The sequence below is a fragment of the Rhipicephalus sanguineus genome, chromosome 1, assembly GCF_013339695.2.
Source record: "Rhipicephalus sanguineus isolate Rsan-2018 chromosome 1, BIME_Rsan_1.4, whole genome shotgun sequence".
NCBI lineage: Eukaryota > Metazoa > Arthropoda > Arachnida > Ixodida > Ixodidae > Rhipicephalus > Rhipicephalus sanguineus.
The window spans coordinates 150,784,577-150,803,014 of record NC_051176.1 but is presented as its reverse complement, the minus strand read 5'-3'; the positions used below and the strand labels follow the sequence as shown (position 1 = coordinate 150,803,014).

General features: G+C 41.2%; 1 protein-coding gene across 1 annotated transcript in view; it reads right to left on the bottom strand.

The window, feature by feature from the left end:
• The window catches only part of LOC119400229 (flotillin-1), a 48,105-nt gene that overhangs the window by 17,722 nt on the left and 11,945 nt on the right, over positions 1-18,438 (bottom strand). The window contains exons 5-9 of the mRNA XM_037667239.2: positions 15,077-15,196; positions 13,201-13,296; positions 9,527-9,646; positions 4,168-4,428; positions 425-562 (exon numbers count right to left, since the gene is read on the bottom strand). Coding sequence (XP_037523167.1) covers positions 425-562; positions 4,168-4,428; positions 9,527-9,646; positions 13,201-13,296; positions 15,077-15,196 — 735 coding nt within the window. The remainder of the gene's footprint in view (positions 1-424; positions 563-4,167; positions 4,429-9,526; positions 9,647-13,200; positions 13,297-15,076; positions 15,197-18,438) is intronic.

The following is an 18,438-nucleotide window of genomic DNA, read 5'->3' as shown; positions in this document are numbered from 1 at the left end:
TTTGTTTTCGTGTGATGCGAGTTCGAATTTATATATGTGTTACACGCTTTATGCAATTACATGCCATGCATTGTATTTTTTTAAATTTCTTGCCGCGTTCCAAATTGTGTTCACAGTATTTTTTTATATTCATAATTTATTGTGCAAATTTTGAGTGTGCTATATTTGTTCATGTTACCCACTCCTGCTTATAACTTCATTTGAAGCCAGCAGAAACCCTGTAAATAAATAAATAAATGAATAAAATAAATAAATTAAATTAAATGCCTGAAGGCTGGGCATTATACATATTAAATACACTAACCAGACTATGCTCCGAATCTGCCACAGAAAATTATCGTGCCCTCCTACTAAATGAGCATTTCAATAGGAATTGCAGTGAAAAAATGTTGCCGATTGTGATAAGCATGACTGCTGCACAGACCTTTGGCAGTGTATCCAGCATCATGTCAAGGATCGCAGCCTCCTTGTACTCTCTGAATGCATCTGCCTTCTTGATCAGCTGCTCTGCTTCAGCACGTGCCTTGCTCTCAATGGCAAATGCCTCTGCCTCTCCTTTGAGCTGCAAGAACACAAAACAAAAGCTGTCACATGATGAAGGAAGAAAGGTATAACAATGGACTGCATGGTATTCTAAAAGAGCCAAGAGTGAGATTAGCCAGCTAAAATGGCCCCAAATATGAATAAAGTGCTTTAAAAGTCTTGACATCACCTCGAAAAAGCAGGCTAGATTAACGCTCAGGTCTCAGTGCAAATAAAAATTAAACTAAACTGACTGTTTTCTCATCTAAATCAACCCAATACGATTGACTCCTGTTAATTTGACTTCAATATACATTAAACCTTTTGCTTAATTAGAATACTACACTGAAAATCACTCCAAGCAACTGTACATTGCCAAGAAAGGAAACTTGTTTTGTTCAAATGTGAAAGCATGCCGCTCCGGTCTATTCAACTTCAGCAGTGGTCACAGAAAGCCTGAAAGCAAGAAATTCCGCATACAGCAACCACTACTGCATCTCTTGATGACGACGATGGCAGCAGCAAGATGTCCTGCCGTCATGATGACAACTTAAACTGCCCCTCCGGGCAATCTTTCCCTTGCAGACTTTGTCAGTGTTGACACCACTACAAATTAATTTTTGTGGCTATACAAGCCAAAACTGTGATAAGATTATGAGGCAAACCATAGCGGGAGACTGAATTTTCACCGGCTGGTGTTCTTTAACATGCACTTGAGCATTACTGTATATACTCGTGCAATGGCAGCATCCGTGTAAGAGCCGCACCCTGGACTGTTTAAAAAGTCCCCCAAGATATATATGGGTCATTCCATGCCAAGTGTCCCAGATGTGGCGCTTGCACATCGCAGATTTTGCTGATAAAATTAGTGCCTTTTTCCTGTGTCACATGGAGTATTGTGGTAAAACATTTTTGCTCGAAAAAAATTTTGGCGATCATGGTGCCCCCTCGAAGTTTGCTTGTATTTGTTAAACTGTGCCCAATAGAAAAATGTGTATGAAATCTATTTTTGTGTGTTGAGCTTTGAAACCACGCCTGCACTATTACAGAGGTTCTGTTTAGTTGCTCCATTTATTAATTCCGAAATTTTTGCGTTTCACTACCAGCTATGTATTTTCAAAAACTACAAAAATCTTCAAAGTTCGTGATTTTTTTTCTTGAGCTATCTCGAAATCTCCCTAACCAATCTTAATGATAGTATGATTTTCAGGAAAGTGTATTTTAGTGCAAAAATGTTTGGGGGTAAAATAGACTTCAAATATTCCCGGAAAAAATTGTGAAATCATAAAAAATATGCGATTTGGCACATGTTTGACCGTATTTTTCATACCGAGGCGGTCCAAGTAAAAATCCTCTTCATTTGGCGTTTGATAGAAGACTTCATTGTTAACTAATGAAGCAAGTGTAATCAAATAATTTTTTGTTTTAAGGAAGAATATTATTTTTGAATTTGGCCCTCCGAATGCACCCTGCATTTCTTTTTGTTGCCACTTCGCCGCAAAGCACGCAGTTGCCCTTGCAGCTGAAAATAGTCGCAGGCGGCAAGATGGGAGATGTATGTCAGTGGCTCTTGAGTGCTTGAAAGTCTTGCGGCGTTGATGTCAGGGCGACCAGTAATGAATTCGAGTTACGATGCGAGCTTGCTTGGCGGGCCCAATGGGAAGAATGTATGCCCGAGAGCAGCTTATGGTATCGTTGGCACACTGTGCTACAGGGCCGTCTGCACAACACGTATACCCAGAATAAAGTGCATACAATGTGCATTATTTCGTTCAGCATGTGTATGCCAACTGTGCAGACGGCCCTGTTACTCAGAGGCAGAACACGGCAACACAGTGATGCTGCTAAGTGAGGCGTAAGAATTTTTTACAGCGCGCCGGAGGATGTGGCTTCGAATCCAGTGGAATAAATATCGGTTTTCTATGCCTTAGGACAGCGTTATTTACAAGTTTTATACTACTGCTTACAGATATTCAGTGCTAGGCGTTACACATTTTGGAATGAATGTACTCCGCGTGCATCATTCTGTTTTATCATGTTGACACTGTTAAAAATAGATGAATCTTATACAGAAGTGAGTCTTATACAAAGGTGCGACTTCTACACAGAAAAATACGGTGTGTGTACACACACACACACACACACACACACACACACACACACACACACACACACACACACACCCTTTCATGTTTTGCTAATGCAACTAAAGTAAATTCCATTGTCTGCATAAGACCACAAGCGAAATAAAAAATTTACAAGCTCTGCTTTTGAGCATGAGGCCAACAAATGAGTTTTTCTTGGCAAGCTTTTTGTCTGTCTTACTGTGACCTATTTCTTGAAAGGTTTTTTTTTTCTATGCATACATTACTGTGTTCTGAGAGCACAACAGAATGTTTTGAGCCGCTCATACGCAGCATTACTTTTAATTTTGGAAGCAAAACCTAAAAAATTGCAAAATGTCAGAAATTTTTGCATGCAATTAAGAAAAAAAAATTGCCCATTTCAATCAAGCTTCACCAGGATTATCTGCTATCATCAGTTATCTCTCATATGCAAAGACCTGTTGAATAATTTTGTTCGAGTACAAAATAATGCCAATCAATAGTGATCATAAGCTGCACAAGTACAGCCCCGCTTGTCCCGTCTTCTAGGGAGTCCTGTCTTCTGCTGACTGGCATCAAGCTTATTACGACTTCCGTTTGAGCCACAATCTATAATAAGCAACCTTGAGGGGTAAGAGTAAATGCAGGTGCCTTAGTAAGATATACAAAGGCATGACCATCTCAAATTACAGTGGCTAATTGGTGCAGCCCTGATGAACACAATATTACGGGTTCAACTCCGTCATGGAAGTTGTATTGCAGTGAAAATCAAGGCAATTACATCCTAGTACTCAGTCTAAATAAAAAAAAAAAGTTCAACGATATAGTAGTTTAATACAGAGCTTTCTACTGTGCATTTCTGTAGTGCTTTAAGCTCGCCGTGCTTTGAGGCAAAACGAAAATATATATGGCACTGTGTAGCATATACGGACAGGCTGGTTCTCTTATGCACAGTGTACATTTCTACCTTATTACCCTGAATTTAGATTCCCACGTACCAAGCACTCCAATGCAACCTGTTAGCGATAGCATTGTGATCAGTGTATCAAAGACTACTACTCTAGCACAGGTGACTTCAGGCATTTGCATGCATTCAACCAGGTCCTAGAGAAGCAATTTGGTACATTATCACTTTTTATGATCTTGGGAAACTGTCCCAAGAGTTGTGGAGGTTTCAGATAAGCTTCAGATGGGCATACATACTTTGTATTTAGAATTATTAATACATCAAACTATTTCGTGATCCTTGTCACAAAATGACATGAAAGGTGGTACATCAGACTATTTCAAGTCGCAAAAAAGAAAAAAAAAAAGAATAAGGCCATTTTGACACTGTTCATTATTTGACATTTAGGATAATCAGACCAAATTCTGTGCCCCCCGCAAAGCTTCAAATTGTAGAAGTTGAGTGTAGTGTAAAATTCGCACAAATAAAGGTTTTAAAGAAATTTTTACAAGTCTAAATTATTGGACTGTTTCTCCTTTAGTGTGTCTTCAAAAATGCTTGCACCCAAAAAGGCATGGTAGTCAGGACACTCACTCGGACAGCCTCCGCCTCTGCTTCAGCCTCCATAATGACACGGTTACGATTGGCTTCCGCCATTTTCTCAAGCTTGTATTTCTCAGCCTCAGCAGGACGGCGCACAGTTGCTTCGAGCTCTTTCTCACGCCGCATGATCTCTTGCTCTTGCACCTGTATCTCTTGGGAACGCTCAACCACCTGCACCTGCATTTGCTCCTCTTTGATGCGCTGCCGCGTTTTGGCTGCTTGCAGGCTGTATGCCAGGTCACTGTCCGCTTTCTGCAAGTTGGAAAAAAAAATTACGTTCGCTCTTATCACATCCTCATCACCTATAATTATCACAAATGGACAGTCAATTTCATGTATAGACTAGTGTATTCACTCAAGTGTTCGTGAAAAGCAGGATTTACCAACTAGTACTGCATAACAGTTTTCTGTTCTTAACAGCCACCTTGCGCTCTATAAATGTGATATTAACCTATAAGATTAAATTCAGGCATGATTTTTATTGTCATAAAAGTAGAGAAAGTGAACTTTACAAAACAAGTAATAACAAAAAGCATAATTAAAAAAAAAATGTGCATTTTTCGAACAGCGCATCCTCTTGTACTATCTTGTATGCGATCTGCTACGGCGCTGACGACGAGAATATACTCATCAGTATAGCATTCCTGAACTTCGCAGCCAGAAACAACAGACGACTTCAATAACAAATGGCCCTCAAAAATAGCTATTGCTCATTCACAAGCCAATACAATGACACTGACAGTCTATTACTGGAAGTACGCTTCACAAGTGCACTGCACTGTTTTGTGCCAAATGGATGACACTTGCATCAAGAAATTGTGCAAGCTTAATAAAAACTTATTAATGGAACTCTGCAATGTAGTTACTCTCTAAGCCCAGGTAGCAGATGGTGTAATGGAGACTACAGCCCCAAGCCTCTGAAGACATACTGTCTAAGCCCGGGTAAAATTGCAGGAAAGGAAGCAGCCCCAAAGGGAAATTAAGGTGCATGGATCCCATCGGAGGCTTGACTTTAGCGCTTGGTGGAGAGTGCAAGGATCCCACAGAACGAAGATGTTTCTTGTGAGAAGAGTGATGAAGCCAGATGGCCTGCTATGTCATTTGAAGTGACTCTGACCATGCCCCGATAGCTACAGCCCATCAGTACTAATGTGTGACAACATCTCTTTATAGATTTGCACCATTTTTTTCAACATGCTTCAGGTGCTTCACTGCACCAATGGCAAGAGCTACCATTTTCAATTATATTTATGACACTAACCCCTGTATTCAGAAACGGCCCTTAAGTTGAACTTGACTTGCCACTGCCTCAAGGCAGTGCAAACGCGTTTCAGAAATCCTTCTTAACTTGAAATGTGTCCTTGCAGTGAGCTTTGCTCCATCAAGTCTGCTTGAAAACCAAGTCTGGACACAAGCAGTCTTGAATTTGTCTTCGAAGCTGAAGCAAAGTGGCGTTTCAGAAAGACTAGGCCTACCACTGCAGACGCAGCCTCATAGAGACGCTATGAGCATTTCAGTTTGCATGCAAAACCTCTGATGCCACGTTAGGAAACGCTCACTTTTTGCCGAGTGTGCTGAAGCAATGGTTGCACGATAAAGAAAACCAAATGGAAGTGTACGGTGATGATGAAATTTGCACAGTTGCCTCTGCGATTAGCTCTGACAGTGCACCATAGCAACAGAGAATTGCCGGAAATAACCGTGGAGGCCATGTTCCATGATACTGTTTCTCGAAGGAAACAGCACAAGCGCTGCTGACATTTTTGCCGTTTGAAACAACATGGGCGACGCGAAATTCACGTGTGACTCATGTTTTATTTATTTGCTTTTTTGCTGCGTTGCTATGGATTTGCTTTAACATAATGTCTATTTGCGGATGCTGGATTACACCACATTTTATGTTTCCATATCCCAAATGATGGAAGCGCAGCACTTCCCAGGTTTCGTGGTTAGCGTTACTTTTTTCTGAAAAAAAGAAGGATATTGTGTTGAAGTTAGCATCATAATCTCGAACCCAGTTGCGTCGCATCATGGGCAAACGTAGACTTGATGAAGGAAGGCGCTAGGAGCGTCTATGAAATGAAATTGCTGTCTTGGCCAGTTTGAAGTCGCATGCTGTCTTGAGGCTCACCTGACCAAGTCAAGTTGGGGCTTCAAGTTAAGGCGAGTTTCTGAATACGGGGCCAAGAACAACCTAGTTCACTCCAAGTCGTTTATTTTATTTTCTTGCCCTAAAATGAATCATAGTTGGCAGTAAACAGCAAGTGTCGACACTTTCACTGGGCACTGGGTAATACCTCAATTGTAGCCAATTTCAACAGAGTAGGCTTCCATTCATTCAATCCACTTATTTTTCTTGGTTAATTCAAGCCAAGATGAAGGCCCCGATTGGTGCCCATACAGTGCGATGAGCCCATATTTTTGTTACTTCGATCCAGTGATTTGTCTTTGCTGGAAAATTTTAGCTTTATTGGTCATCTAGCACGTGCCCAACCACAATGATGACTGCGGCAGTGATTTTAATAGCAACAACCTCTCTCTTTGGGGCACCTAAGGCTCAGTCAATGCACCGAACACACACCTCTAACTGAAAATGCCTACAGTTAAAACTGGATACACTGAATTATTTACTTTATCCCGAACGTAAAAACTAGGGGTGTGCGAATATTCGAAATTTCGAATATTTTTCGAATAGTGTTTGCTATTCGATTCGCACTGGAATTTTACTATTCGAACTATTCGAACTTCCCAAAAACAAATGCAGTGAATGTGCGATTGAAAGTGACCCCTTCAGATTTTTAATGTGCTTCACCTCATTACACTCTCGTATTGCGGCAAAGCTGTCTTTCAAGCTCCATTACGGTCGAACTTTGCCAAGACACAGTCGTCCGATTGGAAGTAGTCCCTAGATTTTCAATATGCTTCACCTCATCACACCTCGGTATTGCGGCAAAGCTGTCTTTCAAGCTCCATTACGGTCGAACTTTGCCAAGACACAGTCGTCCGATTGGAAGTAGTCCCTAGATTTTCAACATGCTTCACCTCATCACACCTCGGTATTGCGGCAAAGCTGCCTTTCAAGCTCCGTTACGGTCGAACTTTGCCAAGAGACAGTCAACGTTCAATTGGAAGTGGTCCTTAAATTTTCAATATGTTTCACCTCACCACACCCCCGTATTGCGGCAAAGCTGCCTTTCAAGCTCCGCTACGGTCGCAAATGAATTAACTCAAGAAAACGCTGGTTCCAACATGGAGATGAAAGATGTGGCAGAGTTGGGGGCTCAATTAATGCTATTTTGGACCTGAAATTTGGGCAGGAAGTCCGAAAAATCGGAAGCCGAAGCTTTTTAGCATCCAAAATTTCAGATGTTCTTATATCTCGACGTCTACGAGGCAGATTTGGAACTCCGGATTTGAAGGGAGCACACCCTTGTCCGCCACATCAGTTGGGCTTCCACAGAAGTTAAAAGAGGAGGAGAGGCTGAGGAAACGACATCTTTGCCTATCACGTGTAAAGTGTTGTGCAAAACTTTGGTGGCACCAAATCATGTACATAAATAGTATTTGACATCTACATTGTGTCATTCTTGATAAGGCAACTATGAAACACCACCCTGCCAGTGCTTCATCAACCTAGCGAAAAGAAACACTTTCATGTTGCTATCTCATAAGAATATGCTTAGGGATCCTCTCTAACTGCAATTTCGCTTCGAAGTATTCGAAAAATATTCTGGAAATATTCGAGAAATATTCAAAAAATATTCGATTCGATTCGCACTCACACTTCAATATTCGAATTCGCTTCGCACCTAAAATTTTGCCATTCGCACAGCTCTAGTAAAAACCCCTTGAAAATCCCATGGAAAAGTATATCACTGTGCTACATGTACATAAAATTCCATTCACCTCTACATTTCCTTTATCAAACGAACGCACTTATCCTAACTGCCTGCAATCACAAGGATCATTGGAGATATCCATGTCAATGAAACAGTACAGTTTTGGCAGAAACTGTCAAACAAGATATTGAAACCGAAGGGCAGAGTGAGTAATGGAAGAAAAACCTGGAGAACGCTTGGAGGATGCCTTCAAGAGTACAACGTGATCGCGTAATCAGGCCCCGTGTGCATTGCCTTCACAATTAGTAGGCTGGCTTCGGTTCTCGGTGCATGCCTCAACCGTGTCGCAAGGAAACTAACGTCTGTGCGTGTAACAGTGGCAGTTTCAAACTATCCTAGAATGCCTACTGCAAGTACAGTTGTTAAGTGCCCACTACGCCTTAATTATTCCTATTGCGAATCAGTGAAGAGCCCACTATGCATCCGTAAAGCAACACGTGCACCTATGAAGCTGCTCACTTTGTTGATGCTCTTGCTGTTGCTGATGATTAAATATGTCTGAGTGCTTTGTAATGGGTGAGCCTTTAAAACACCCGCTCATTGTGCAATTCACATGTTTTGATGCCAGGTGCGATTCTATGCTTCTGTCATGCAATATTACATGCGCTAAGGAGACTTCTCAGCATATGACATTCATATAGTGTTTTTTTCCAAAGCAGTTTCAAGAAATGACGTGGCTCTGTGGTAGAACACTTGCTTGCCACGCAGGAGGCCTGGGTTCGATTCTGACTCGAACCAAAGATTTTTATTGTTTATTTTATTTGCATGCTTGTCGATTTTTCGGTCACGGACAACGCCAATTTTTCGCTCACAACCAGCGCCGTCGAAAAAGAAGCCGACACCGGAATTTCTGTGTAACGAGCTCTTTAATGCTGTTGCATTAAAAATGAGCAAGGCGACTATTAAAATATGGGTGGCTAGCGCATTAGATATTTTATTTGCACTCCACAATGATGGTTTTGCTCTAGTAAGCTTCACCGCAACACATTAAATGCCATTTGACAAGCCCAAGTGACCACGGTCTTGTTGTCCGAGGCTAATGCACTTGGATTTCTCAGCTAATTCTGCACTCAAGATGTGGGCACCAAACCAATATGTGTCCGTCAAATGATCAGCTGCTCCTTTACAGGTAATATCCATGATTACAGAATATAAAGATGCAACACCTACAGCATACGATGGCATCTGTGCTCTCCTTCTATTAAGTACAGTAGACTCTCAGTAAACGGAAATCTGTTAAACGGAACTGCTGCTTACACGGAACAACTGCATCTAATATAATTGGTTTCATACTTGGATTCTGCACTGCTGTTCATCTCTCAGTAAAAGGAACTCCTGTTAAACAGATGGAACACATTTTCTTGGTCCCTTCAGGTTCCGTTTAACGAGAGTCTACTGTACAATGAAAAGTCACTGAACCAGAGGTAAGTTAGACCACAATCATTACCAACCTTGGTGTTAACCTCCATGTCATAAGCTGCTTTTTTTAGTTCAAAGTCACGTTGAGCCTTGGCTATCTCAGTGTCATTAAGATAGCGTGATGCCATGCGCTCTTCCTCAGCCAGGGCCTCCTAAAAGATAAAGGTACTAGGGTTACAGTCTGAATTAACATGTTATACAGGCAGCGCAGTCTACTTCTAAATATACAACATTTTGCCTATATAGCTTATAAACAACTCTCGCATGAACAACCATCAACTTTCTCATAGCCACAGTGCAAGGTTATGGTGTGCATAATGTAATCTTCTATAAAATGTCTAACAATGATCAAGTCTTGTCTTGGCTACAACTGGTTTCAGGGCAAATTGTGCAACAAGCAATATAAAACAAAAGTATTACAGACTAAGGTCTCAATGAAAAACACTCTGCAGTGCACCTTAAAATTCAGTTTTCACTTTCATGCAGTCTAAACTGCAGCTGGGTAAATTCCAAGTGAAACAACCCAGAGCCACGAAGCGAAGTGGAACAAGTAAGTACTTTGCATGTCTGCGTGAATATACTTCTGCTTTGATACAGTCCAAAAAGAAGTTCTTCCACTACGACTTACAGGTTATGTGCTTCAACCCTAAAAAATTTGGGAGAATTCTCAAACCATATAATAGCTCCAACAACATTTCTTTGAGTTACCCTGATGGTTCCAATGTGCCAGTTGATGAACATTGAGATATAATCAACTTACTTTTCATCTGTTTTCACTCTAGAACCAACACTAAACTACTCTGATCTGCCAAACCACTCTTTTTCCCAAATGCCTCTTATTACCATTACTTCTCAAGGGATTATGAAGCTCAGTGCATGAAGGCATTACTGCCAAGATACTAAAAGGTACAAAAGTATTTTCCAGTTCTATATTACAAATAATTTTTACGCAGTTCATTACTGACAGCTCGCTTCCAAATGACTGGAAAATTAATAAAGTAGTTCCAGTATACAAGTCTGGCAGCCACTCTGATCCATCCAACTATTGTCCCATTTCGCTAAAAGCACTGCCTGCAAACTCCTAGAATATAAAACATACTCTCAAATAACATGCTATCTTGGTAATCACTCTTTGTCCACAGTCAATGTGGTTTCCAGCCTGGCTTATGTGATACACAGCTTTTTGAATTCTTCACCTAAACTTACTCATTTTAAACTGATGTCATCTAACTAAATTTTTCCAAAGCTTTTGACTGTGTTGCCCATCAACAACTTGACCAAGCTTTCATGCCTCCAGCTGGACCTTCTCACGTTGTCATGGATCCATTGTTTTAAAACAAATAGGCTCCAATACCCAGTTGTCGGTAATCGTTCAGCCACTACTAGCGTGATTTCTGGAGTACTACTGCAGGGATCTGTCCTTGGTCCTCTCCTCTTCCTCATCCTCATAAACGACATTCCTAACAGCATTTCATCTTTTATTACTTTTTGCAGATGACTGCGTTCTTTATCATCGCATCACACGCCAATCTGACCACGATATGCTTCAAAACGACTTGCATCAAATCGAATCCTGGTGTTCAAATTCACTAATAAAGCTTAACATATCCAAATGCAGAGTGATGCAGATATCTCGTAAGCGCTCAAACAATGTTTACACGTGCTTCCTAAACTTTACAGCTTTATCCTCTGTTGAATCGTATCGTTATCATGGCATAACAATCAACAGCAAGTTGACATGGTCTGATCACATCACAAAATTAGCTGCCGATACTACTAAATCACACTTTGCTTTCCTGTGCCCCTTATTCACACAAAAACTGGCTTCAAAACTTTTATTAGGAGTAAGCTTGACTAAGCCTCAGTTATTTGGAGCCCACATCAAGCATACCTTATTAATACTTTAGAATCAATACGGAACCATGCAGCCAGATTCATCTCTTCCAGGTACAGTAGTGATGAAAGTAAGTGCCACGAAGTCATCCCTACAATTTGCATCATTGGTGCTCTGTCAGAAGCTTACAAGGCTCTGCCTTTTCCATCGTCTATACTCTAACTTCCAGCAACTGCATGGTAAACTTCTTAACCCCCCAACCCATACATCTCGTCGCCTTTTTAACTCTTGTAGCATCCAGCGGTTGCACGGTTCAACGTCTTCCTTCAATCAATCATTTTTGCCTATCGCCATGGCGGAGTGGAACATCTTGCCAGACAAAGTTGTCACCAAGTGCAAATCCGTTGTGTTCAAACAGTTGCTTACTGATCACCTCAAACTGCAATAATCATGATGACCTTACACTGTTTTTTCCCTTAATCAAATTATGACTTCTTGTCTTGCACCTTAAACATTGCATTTCCCTAAGAGCTGTGCTTTGATGTTGTGACCCGATCTCTTTTATCTGTTTTACTTCCTATGTAACCCCCACCCCCTTATGCCATACCCCGACAGGGGTCTTTAGGGGAAAACAAATGATGATATGATTTCCACTCATTCTCTTGAGAAAGGAGGTGGGGAAGGGAGGGGTTTTCACTAAAGTATTTGCTGAAAATGTTTATTTGGTCAAGTAAGCGCCCTTGAATGTTCCTGCTGCTAAAAAGAAAATTTGGTTAGAGTAACTCATTATTCAAGCCTGAAATTAGGTGCAATGATCAATTTTATTTAAGCACTGTTCATTCATGTCACAAGCAAATGCATAGTATACGAATTTTCCATGTTTCGTAGGCTCAGCAAAAAACTTGCACTTTCAGAATTTTTGTACATACAGCGGCAGGGTTTCAGCTACAAAAATATTTTACTACTTTGACCCATTTCTACAGTGTCTGCTAAAAATACACCAATTACTTGAAATTAAAGTTGCTCAAGTAAAATGTCCAATGTTGACAGAAAATGACTCTTTCGAGGGATTGAGTCCCCAATTTAGCATCGAGGTCCACGAGATAAAAATAAATGAGAGATGGTTCATCACACCAACCAGCCTCTTAGTTTATGATGTTGAAATTTCATTCAAACAAATTTTGTTGGATGCAAAAAAATAATTTTTGAAGTCTTCAACTAAAGCCACTTCTAGGCAGTGCCAAATGCAGTCTTCACTGCAGAAGACGTACATGTTGTTGGAGATTGTGCAATACAATGTGCTAAGGTACTCGCATGCTCTCCATCTCCCTCTGCTTCAGAGGAGAGCACTCAAGCACTCAAGACAGGGCAATCCATGCCTGTTCTTTCAATGCTGTTAGAGCAGCAAAAGCACCTCACGGTGTTTTTGCTGCTCAAAGGTCTTCATTTAGATTTTTGCTAAATTTGCAGACACAGAGGCTCCAAGTACGTGCATGAAGTAGCCAAAAACTTTGTTAAATTGAGACTATGTGATGAAATTGCTTTGTTAAATAGCAAAAAAAAACACTGTTCTTAATGCAACCAAGATTGGGAAATGAAGCTTCATTACATTTAGGATTTCATTAAATTTAGGTTCACTATATTGAGGTTGCATGAGTTGCCCTTATTTTCATAGAAGAAAGCACAAAAAGTAGCACTTAGGTTCATGTTGGTGTGGCTTGTAGGTGTGTGCAATGCAATTTGTAACACAAGTGCAAGTCACTGCATAAATTTTTATGTTGCCCTTCGAAATTTACTAATCCTGCATTTCACAAGCCTCTTGCAGAAGCAATCACAGTAGGGGCACTCTATTCATAAGACATAGGAGATTACCTTGATCTGAGAGTCCCTCTGCGCTTCGGCTTCTCCAATGCGGGCGTCTCGCTTGACCTCCGCCGTTCTGGCCATACCCAATGCCCTCAAATAGCCCTGAAAGGAAAAAAAAGCGACAACTGCAGAGTTATTAAAAATGAACATTATAACTTAGGAAATGCATGAGAGTTTTCCATATTACCATGTTGAACTTATACTAAAACAAATGTCAGCCTGTCAATATGTTGGCTCATTAGAGCAGGCTGAGCAGGAATGTTTTAGCATTAGACTTTATGAAACACTGAGAATACTGAGACCATACATTATTGTGTATAAACTTTATGCCTAAACACTGCATTTATTTGCATAATTACCAACTTGCACACTTTTTCCTTGTCTTAGGGCTTCAAGAAGGGGTGCACAAATTAGGCGAAAATCTCGTAAACAAGTACTCAGTAATGTCATAACCAGACATTCATACTCGTCAAACGGTCTTACCCTCCCATGCCAATTTTGGTCTACAAGTTAAGGAGGCGATCACAAGGGCACCCAGACATAGGCGGCTAGATAGACAGATAGATACATAGATAGAAATGCTCAAAGTGCCTTGGGTTCTCTAAGAAATGCTTCGCATTTAAAATCAGCTGATCGAAAGTGGCTGCAGGTGATGACAGGTGCCAATAAGCTGACACAGTGATAAACTCTGGCAATAAACTTCTCCAGACACAGTGAACCCATCCCCGAATGCTATGTGATTCAGTAAAACCTCATTAACATGTACAGGCTGTTTCACACTCAGGGGAAACACTGAGCACACTGCAATGTGCTCAGAGTTTTCCCCTAAGTGTGAAACAGCCTGTACATGCCAGTTCACTGGCTGTAACTATGCAATGGCCACGAAGTACAAAGCCTTTTCTTGTTAGAGCACGGAGAACAATTCTGCTCGCTTGCACTACCCTGCGATAGCATGTAGTAACGACACCAAGAATCATTTCAAGAACTATGACAGAGAACATGGTGTACAGGGTTCCTGATGTATGTGTGCTCGCTCATAAAGCAATCAGCTACTGAGCAAATCCAGCACCACTTCGTTTAAATGTGGCAACTATTGCTGCGTGGAGCTGATGGTACCTATAGCTAATTGTTTGTGGCACGTCGACTACTAAGCTTACGCCGTCAGAGCTGGGGCACTTGCTGTACAACATGCATGTTCATGTCTTGGGGGTGTGTGCAGTAAGGTTTCTTAATGCCCATGCTGCTCCTTACCATGCACGGTTGTGGCACGTATCCTTTTGGTTTGCTTCTGTAAGCAACACACACTTTAAGCAGCTTCGCAGAAGGAGGCGGCAGTGAACGATGGCGCTTGCTGTCGATGGGACTTTACAAGCAGTTTGATTTAAGATCTCCTTGATTGTTCATTATAGTAAGAACCTGTATTTAAGCAGGAGAAAGGTAGCGCATGCCTCATCTTGAGAACACATTGTACACATTGCATACACGTAAGTCACGATGCCATCAATACAAGGCTTCCATGGACATGTGACTCATTGGCAAACAAAGCACCGATTTCATTTCATTGCCATGCTTAAGACAAAATATTTGGCATGAAGCCATAGTGATTAAAAACTCAAACAAGTGGCTGCACTGTCAGTTCATTTTGTTAAATGATGGTGAATCCATTGCATGTATAGGACAGTACTGCGATCCTGACACCTTATTTATTGCAAACATTCTTAATTGCTCTAGGAGTCCTGAATATAAATGTTACAAAGGATTTTCTTGCATAGTATGACGTTTATCGACATTGTTCCCTATCACTGTTGAAGCAAAGCGATTTTTTTCAGCTTTTAACACTTACCCAACATTTTTAAATTTAATTTAAAGAAATGTAGTGTACCTCGTCATCGCTGATGTCCTTGATGGTGTAGGATACCACCGTGATGCCCATGTTGACGAGGTCGGATGAGGCCACCTCAAACACCTGCTTGGAGAACTTCTTGCGGTCTTTGTAGATCTCCTGAAGTTAAGAACGACAAGCTTGTACAAGCTCACTGGCACAATGCTGCAGGCCATTTCAATTTGCTCTCAAATGATAAATGTCTAGAGATGACAACTTACACAATCTATGTATTTCCAGACCTCCATTCAATCTGCCAGAATTTACTGCGCTGGTTTAGCTTAGGATTAATTTTTATTATTGCATGCAGTATAACTGCGAAGGAGGCTACCAATACCTCCAATGCATTTCCACAATGTGGCCAGACTGTGAAAAGTCCAGATAATTTGTTCCGATTAGTTTCACAGTGCAGCAGTGGTGGATTACTCGGCATGAACACATGGCAGTGCAGTCCAACTGTGACAAGACAGTTTTCTCTCTAAATAGACACAGGAGTCCTCTCACATCTTTGGAAAACCCTTTCTGGCATTCTTAGCTCCATGCATAAACAATGTACTCTGGCAGCTATACCTGGACAAATAGCTGCTTACTGCTGCTCCTTACCCAACTAGGTAAGCAAATTTTGAAAGGAACTTTTTTATAGTGCATACTTATGCCTCAGGAGAAGCAGTAACATGAAATTTTTTGTTCTTTCTGATTCAACAATAAGCTATTGACTGAACAGCCATGGTACAGAACCTTTATTCCACGATAATAACTGTTTATATAGGATAAATACTGCATGCAACATCGAGAGTACCTGATAATGAGATATCGCAAACCACTTCGATGTATAAAATGCAATGTGGCACTTAGGCACTTAAGGGGGAAGCGGTTTGTAGGACAAAGTGTCATATGATTCAAGCTAGGGTGATGAAAACTTCCAACGATTATGTATTTTCGTGTGCTGATATCAAACATGAAGTCAGTTTCTATGTAGACTATGGCATTAATTTTAATATAAATTAATGAAAACATCATTCGTCCACATATTTATTAAACTGGCTGAAAATGACCGAAAAAGGCACTTTTCTTATTTCACCCTTTTAAAAATTTATAACTTCCCAAAGGAATATTTGGCACCCTATAGCACCCACTAACCACTCCACTTTTCAGCAAGACAAGAATGATCAAAACTAGGGGTGCCAAAGCTGAAAATAGCTTCTCCGAAGATTATAAGGTTACAAAAAAAAAACAAAACAGAAAATAGCAATGAACAAAACACAATCGGTTGCTGACACTATATAAAAGGCTGTTGTGGATAAAATAATGATCTAGGATGCATGAAAATTAGTGAGGTTATACATCAGTAATGGTAGAATCCAAAAAATGTTTCTGAAAAATTCATTTGTTTTGGCAATTTTCGGTCCCAAAAAGCAGCTTCTCCCCTTACACTAGAGTACTGTTTTTAGGTAACCAATGTGCTTCTGAAAAACAAATGTATCAAACACCACATTCATTAAGGGGGCTTAAAATGCACTGATCCATTTCCCATGCTATCATCAGGAAACAGCGCGGTAAAAACGAAGACTAAGCATAGGAACGAACAACACACCACATGAAGCGCTGTGTGGTGCGCTTCATGTGCTTCATGTTGTGTGTTGTTCGCTCCTATGTTTCGTCTCCGTTTTTACCACGCTGTTTCCTGATACAAGATGTTCAACCAACTAGCCAACAACTTCACCTTATTAATTCTCCCATTTTGCCTCACTCGAAGTCTTTTTTGCATATCACACAAGACAAGAAGGGATGAAAAAACAGCCCCCATAAAGGCTTTTACCAGTCTATACTCTTACTTCCAGAAATATACTGGCCTCCCAGCACCTATTTGTGATATGACCCACTGATCGTTGTAAAACCTTGCACAAAACTGAATTCCCTTGCCAACATGTTAATACTGCTACATGAAAGTAGCTGTTATAGAACTGCTACTAGCCGAAGACACGATTATGAAGACTATGAGAATGACTGAAAAGACTGGCATGAGCTGTTCGCCTTGCCCTATCCTACATGCATGCACAGTTGTAAATACATCTGTATATAGTCCTTCCCATGCCTGTTGTTACCGTAATATATTTGGTGGAGAGCTCAGATCCCCGTACTTCCCACGCAACTCTGCCAGACGCTCACAAATAGACTTCGTGCACACCAACCGGCAGCCTGCCGCCTTGCCTGCCACCACATAGGCTAGAACAACATTCATCATGCTTCCTGTTCATCATCATCAAGATCCTAGAGTGTTCTCGGGCCTCGACGGTACAGACTTCGGCAACCAGATGAACTTGTGGAAATGTGTCAGCGCCAGTTACAAGTGGGACCCCAGTCTGATGCTTGCCAACGTCATCTTTTACCTTGGCAGAATGCCTTGAATATGGTTTGACATCCACGAACATGAGATTACAAGCTGGGGCAGCTTCAAGCAAAAGATCCGCAACCTTTTTGGAAATACTTTTGATCACCAACTCGCTGCCAACAAAAAATTGTCATCTCGCACACAGACCTCCACTGAACCATACATCAGTAATATTCAAGACATCTTAGCACTCTGCCGCAAAGTAGGCAAAAATATGGCCGAGACCGATAAAGTTATGCACATCCTCAATGGTATTGCCAACGATGAGCATAACTTGCTCATATTTTTCAATGTTTCATCTGGTGATGTAATCGTTAAAGGACCCCTGACAGCAAAATTTTTGTTGGTGACTTTTTTGCTGTAATTTGTAGCTTTGTGTCTGGTAATCTCTAAATTAAATCGTAAATGCTCTAGAGTATCGTACAACTAATTCTAGCGTAGTTAATTGTGACCATTTTAGCATCACTTCAAAACGCCCGCCTAAAAACCACAAGAAACTGGCGCCCCATGCGGGGGAGCGTCAAAGACCACGTGCACTCAAGCTGTGGTGACGTTGAAAGCGCGGTTTTCAAATCGGGGCCCCGCGCGTGGTAGAGATTGAAAGTATGTGGATGCCTCGGTATGGGTTAAACCTGTTAAGCGCGTGTCCCCTCACGAAAACTACCTCGAGATCAGCCCGACAACAGAGCGAGAGGGGTGCGGAACAATAGGCCTCGCCGGGTGCCAGTCGTCGTATTGTGCACGCGCACCCCGCAAACCCTCTGTGACGTGTCATGCGGGGCCTCTATCTACGTCATACCAGGATGTCGCAAGGTGTAGCCCACTCAAGTGAGCACTAACGCTTACTTTAAAACCAAATTAACATATCTTAAAGGCAATGTTCGTCACTAGTAATCGGTCAGATGTACTCCCGTATACAGGAAAGTCAAACAACACAAAGATCTCGAGGTTTCAATTTTGGTGTCAGGGG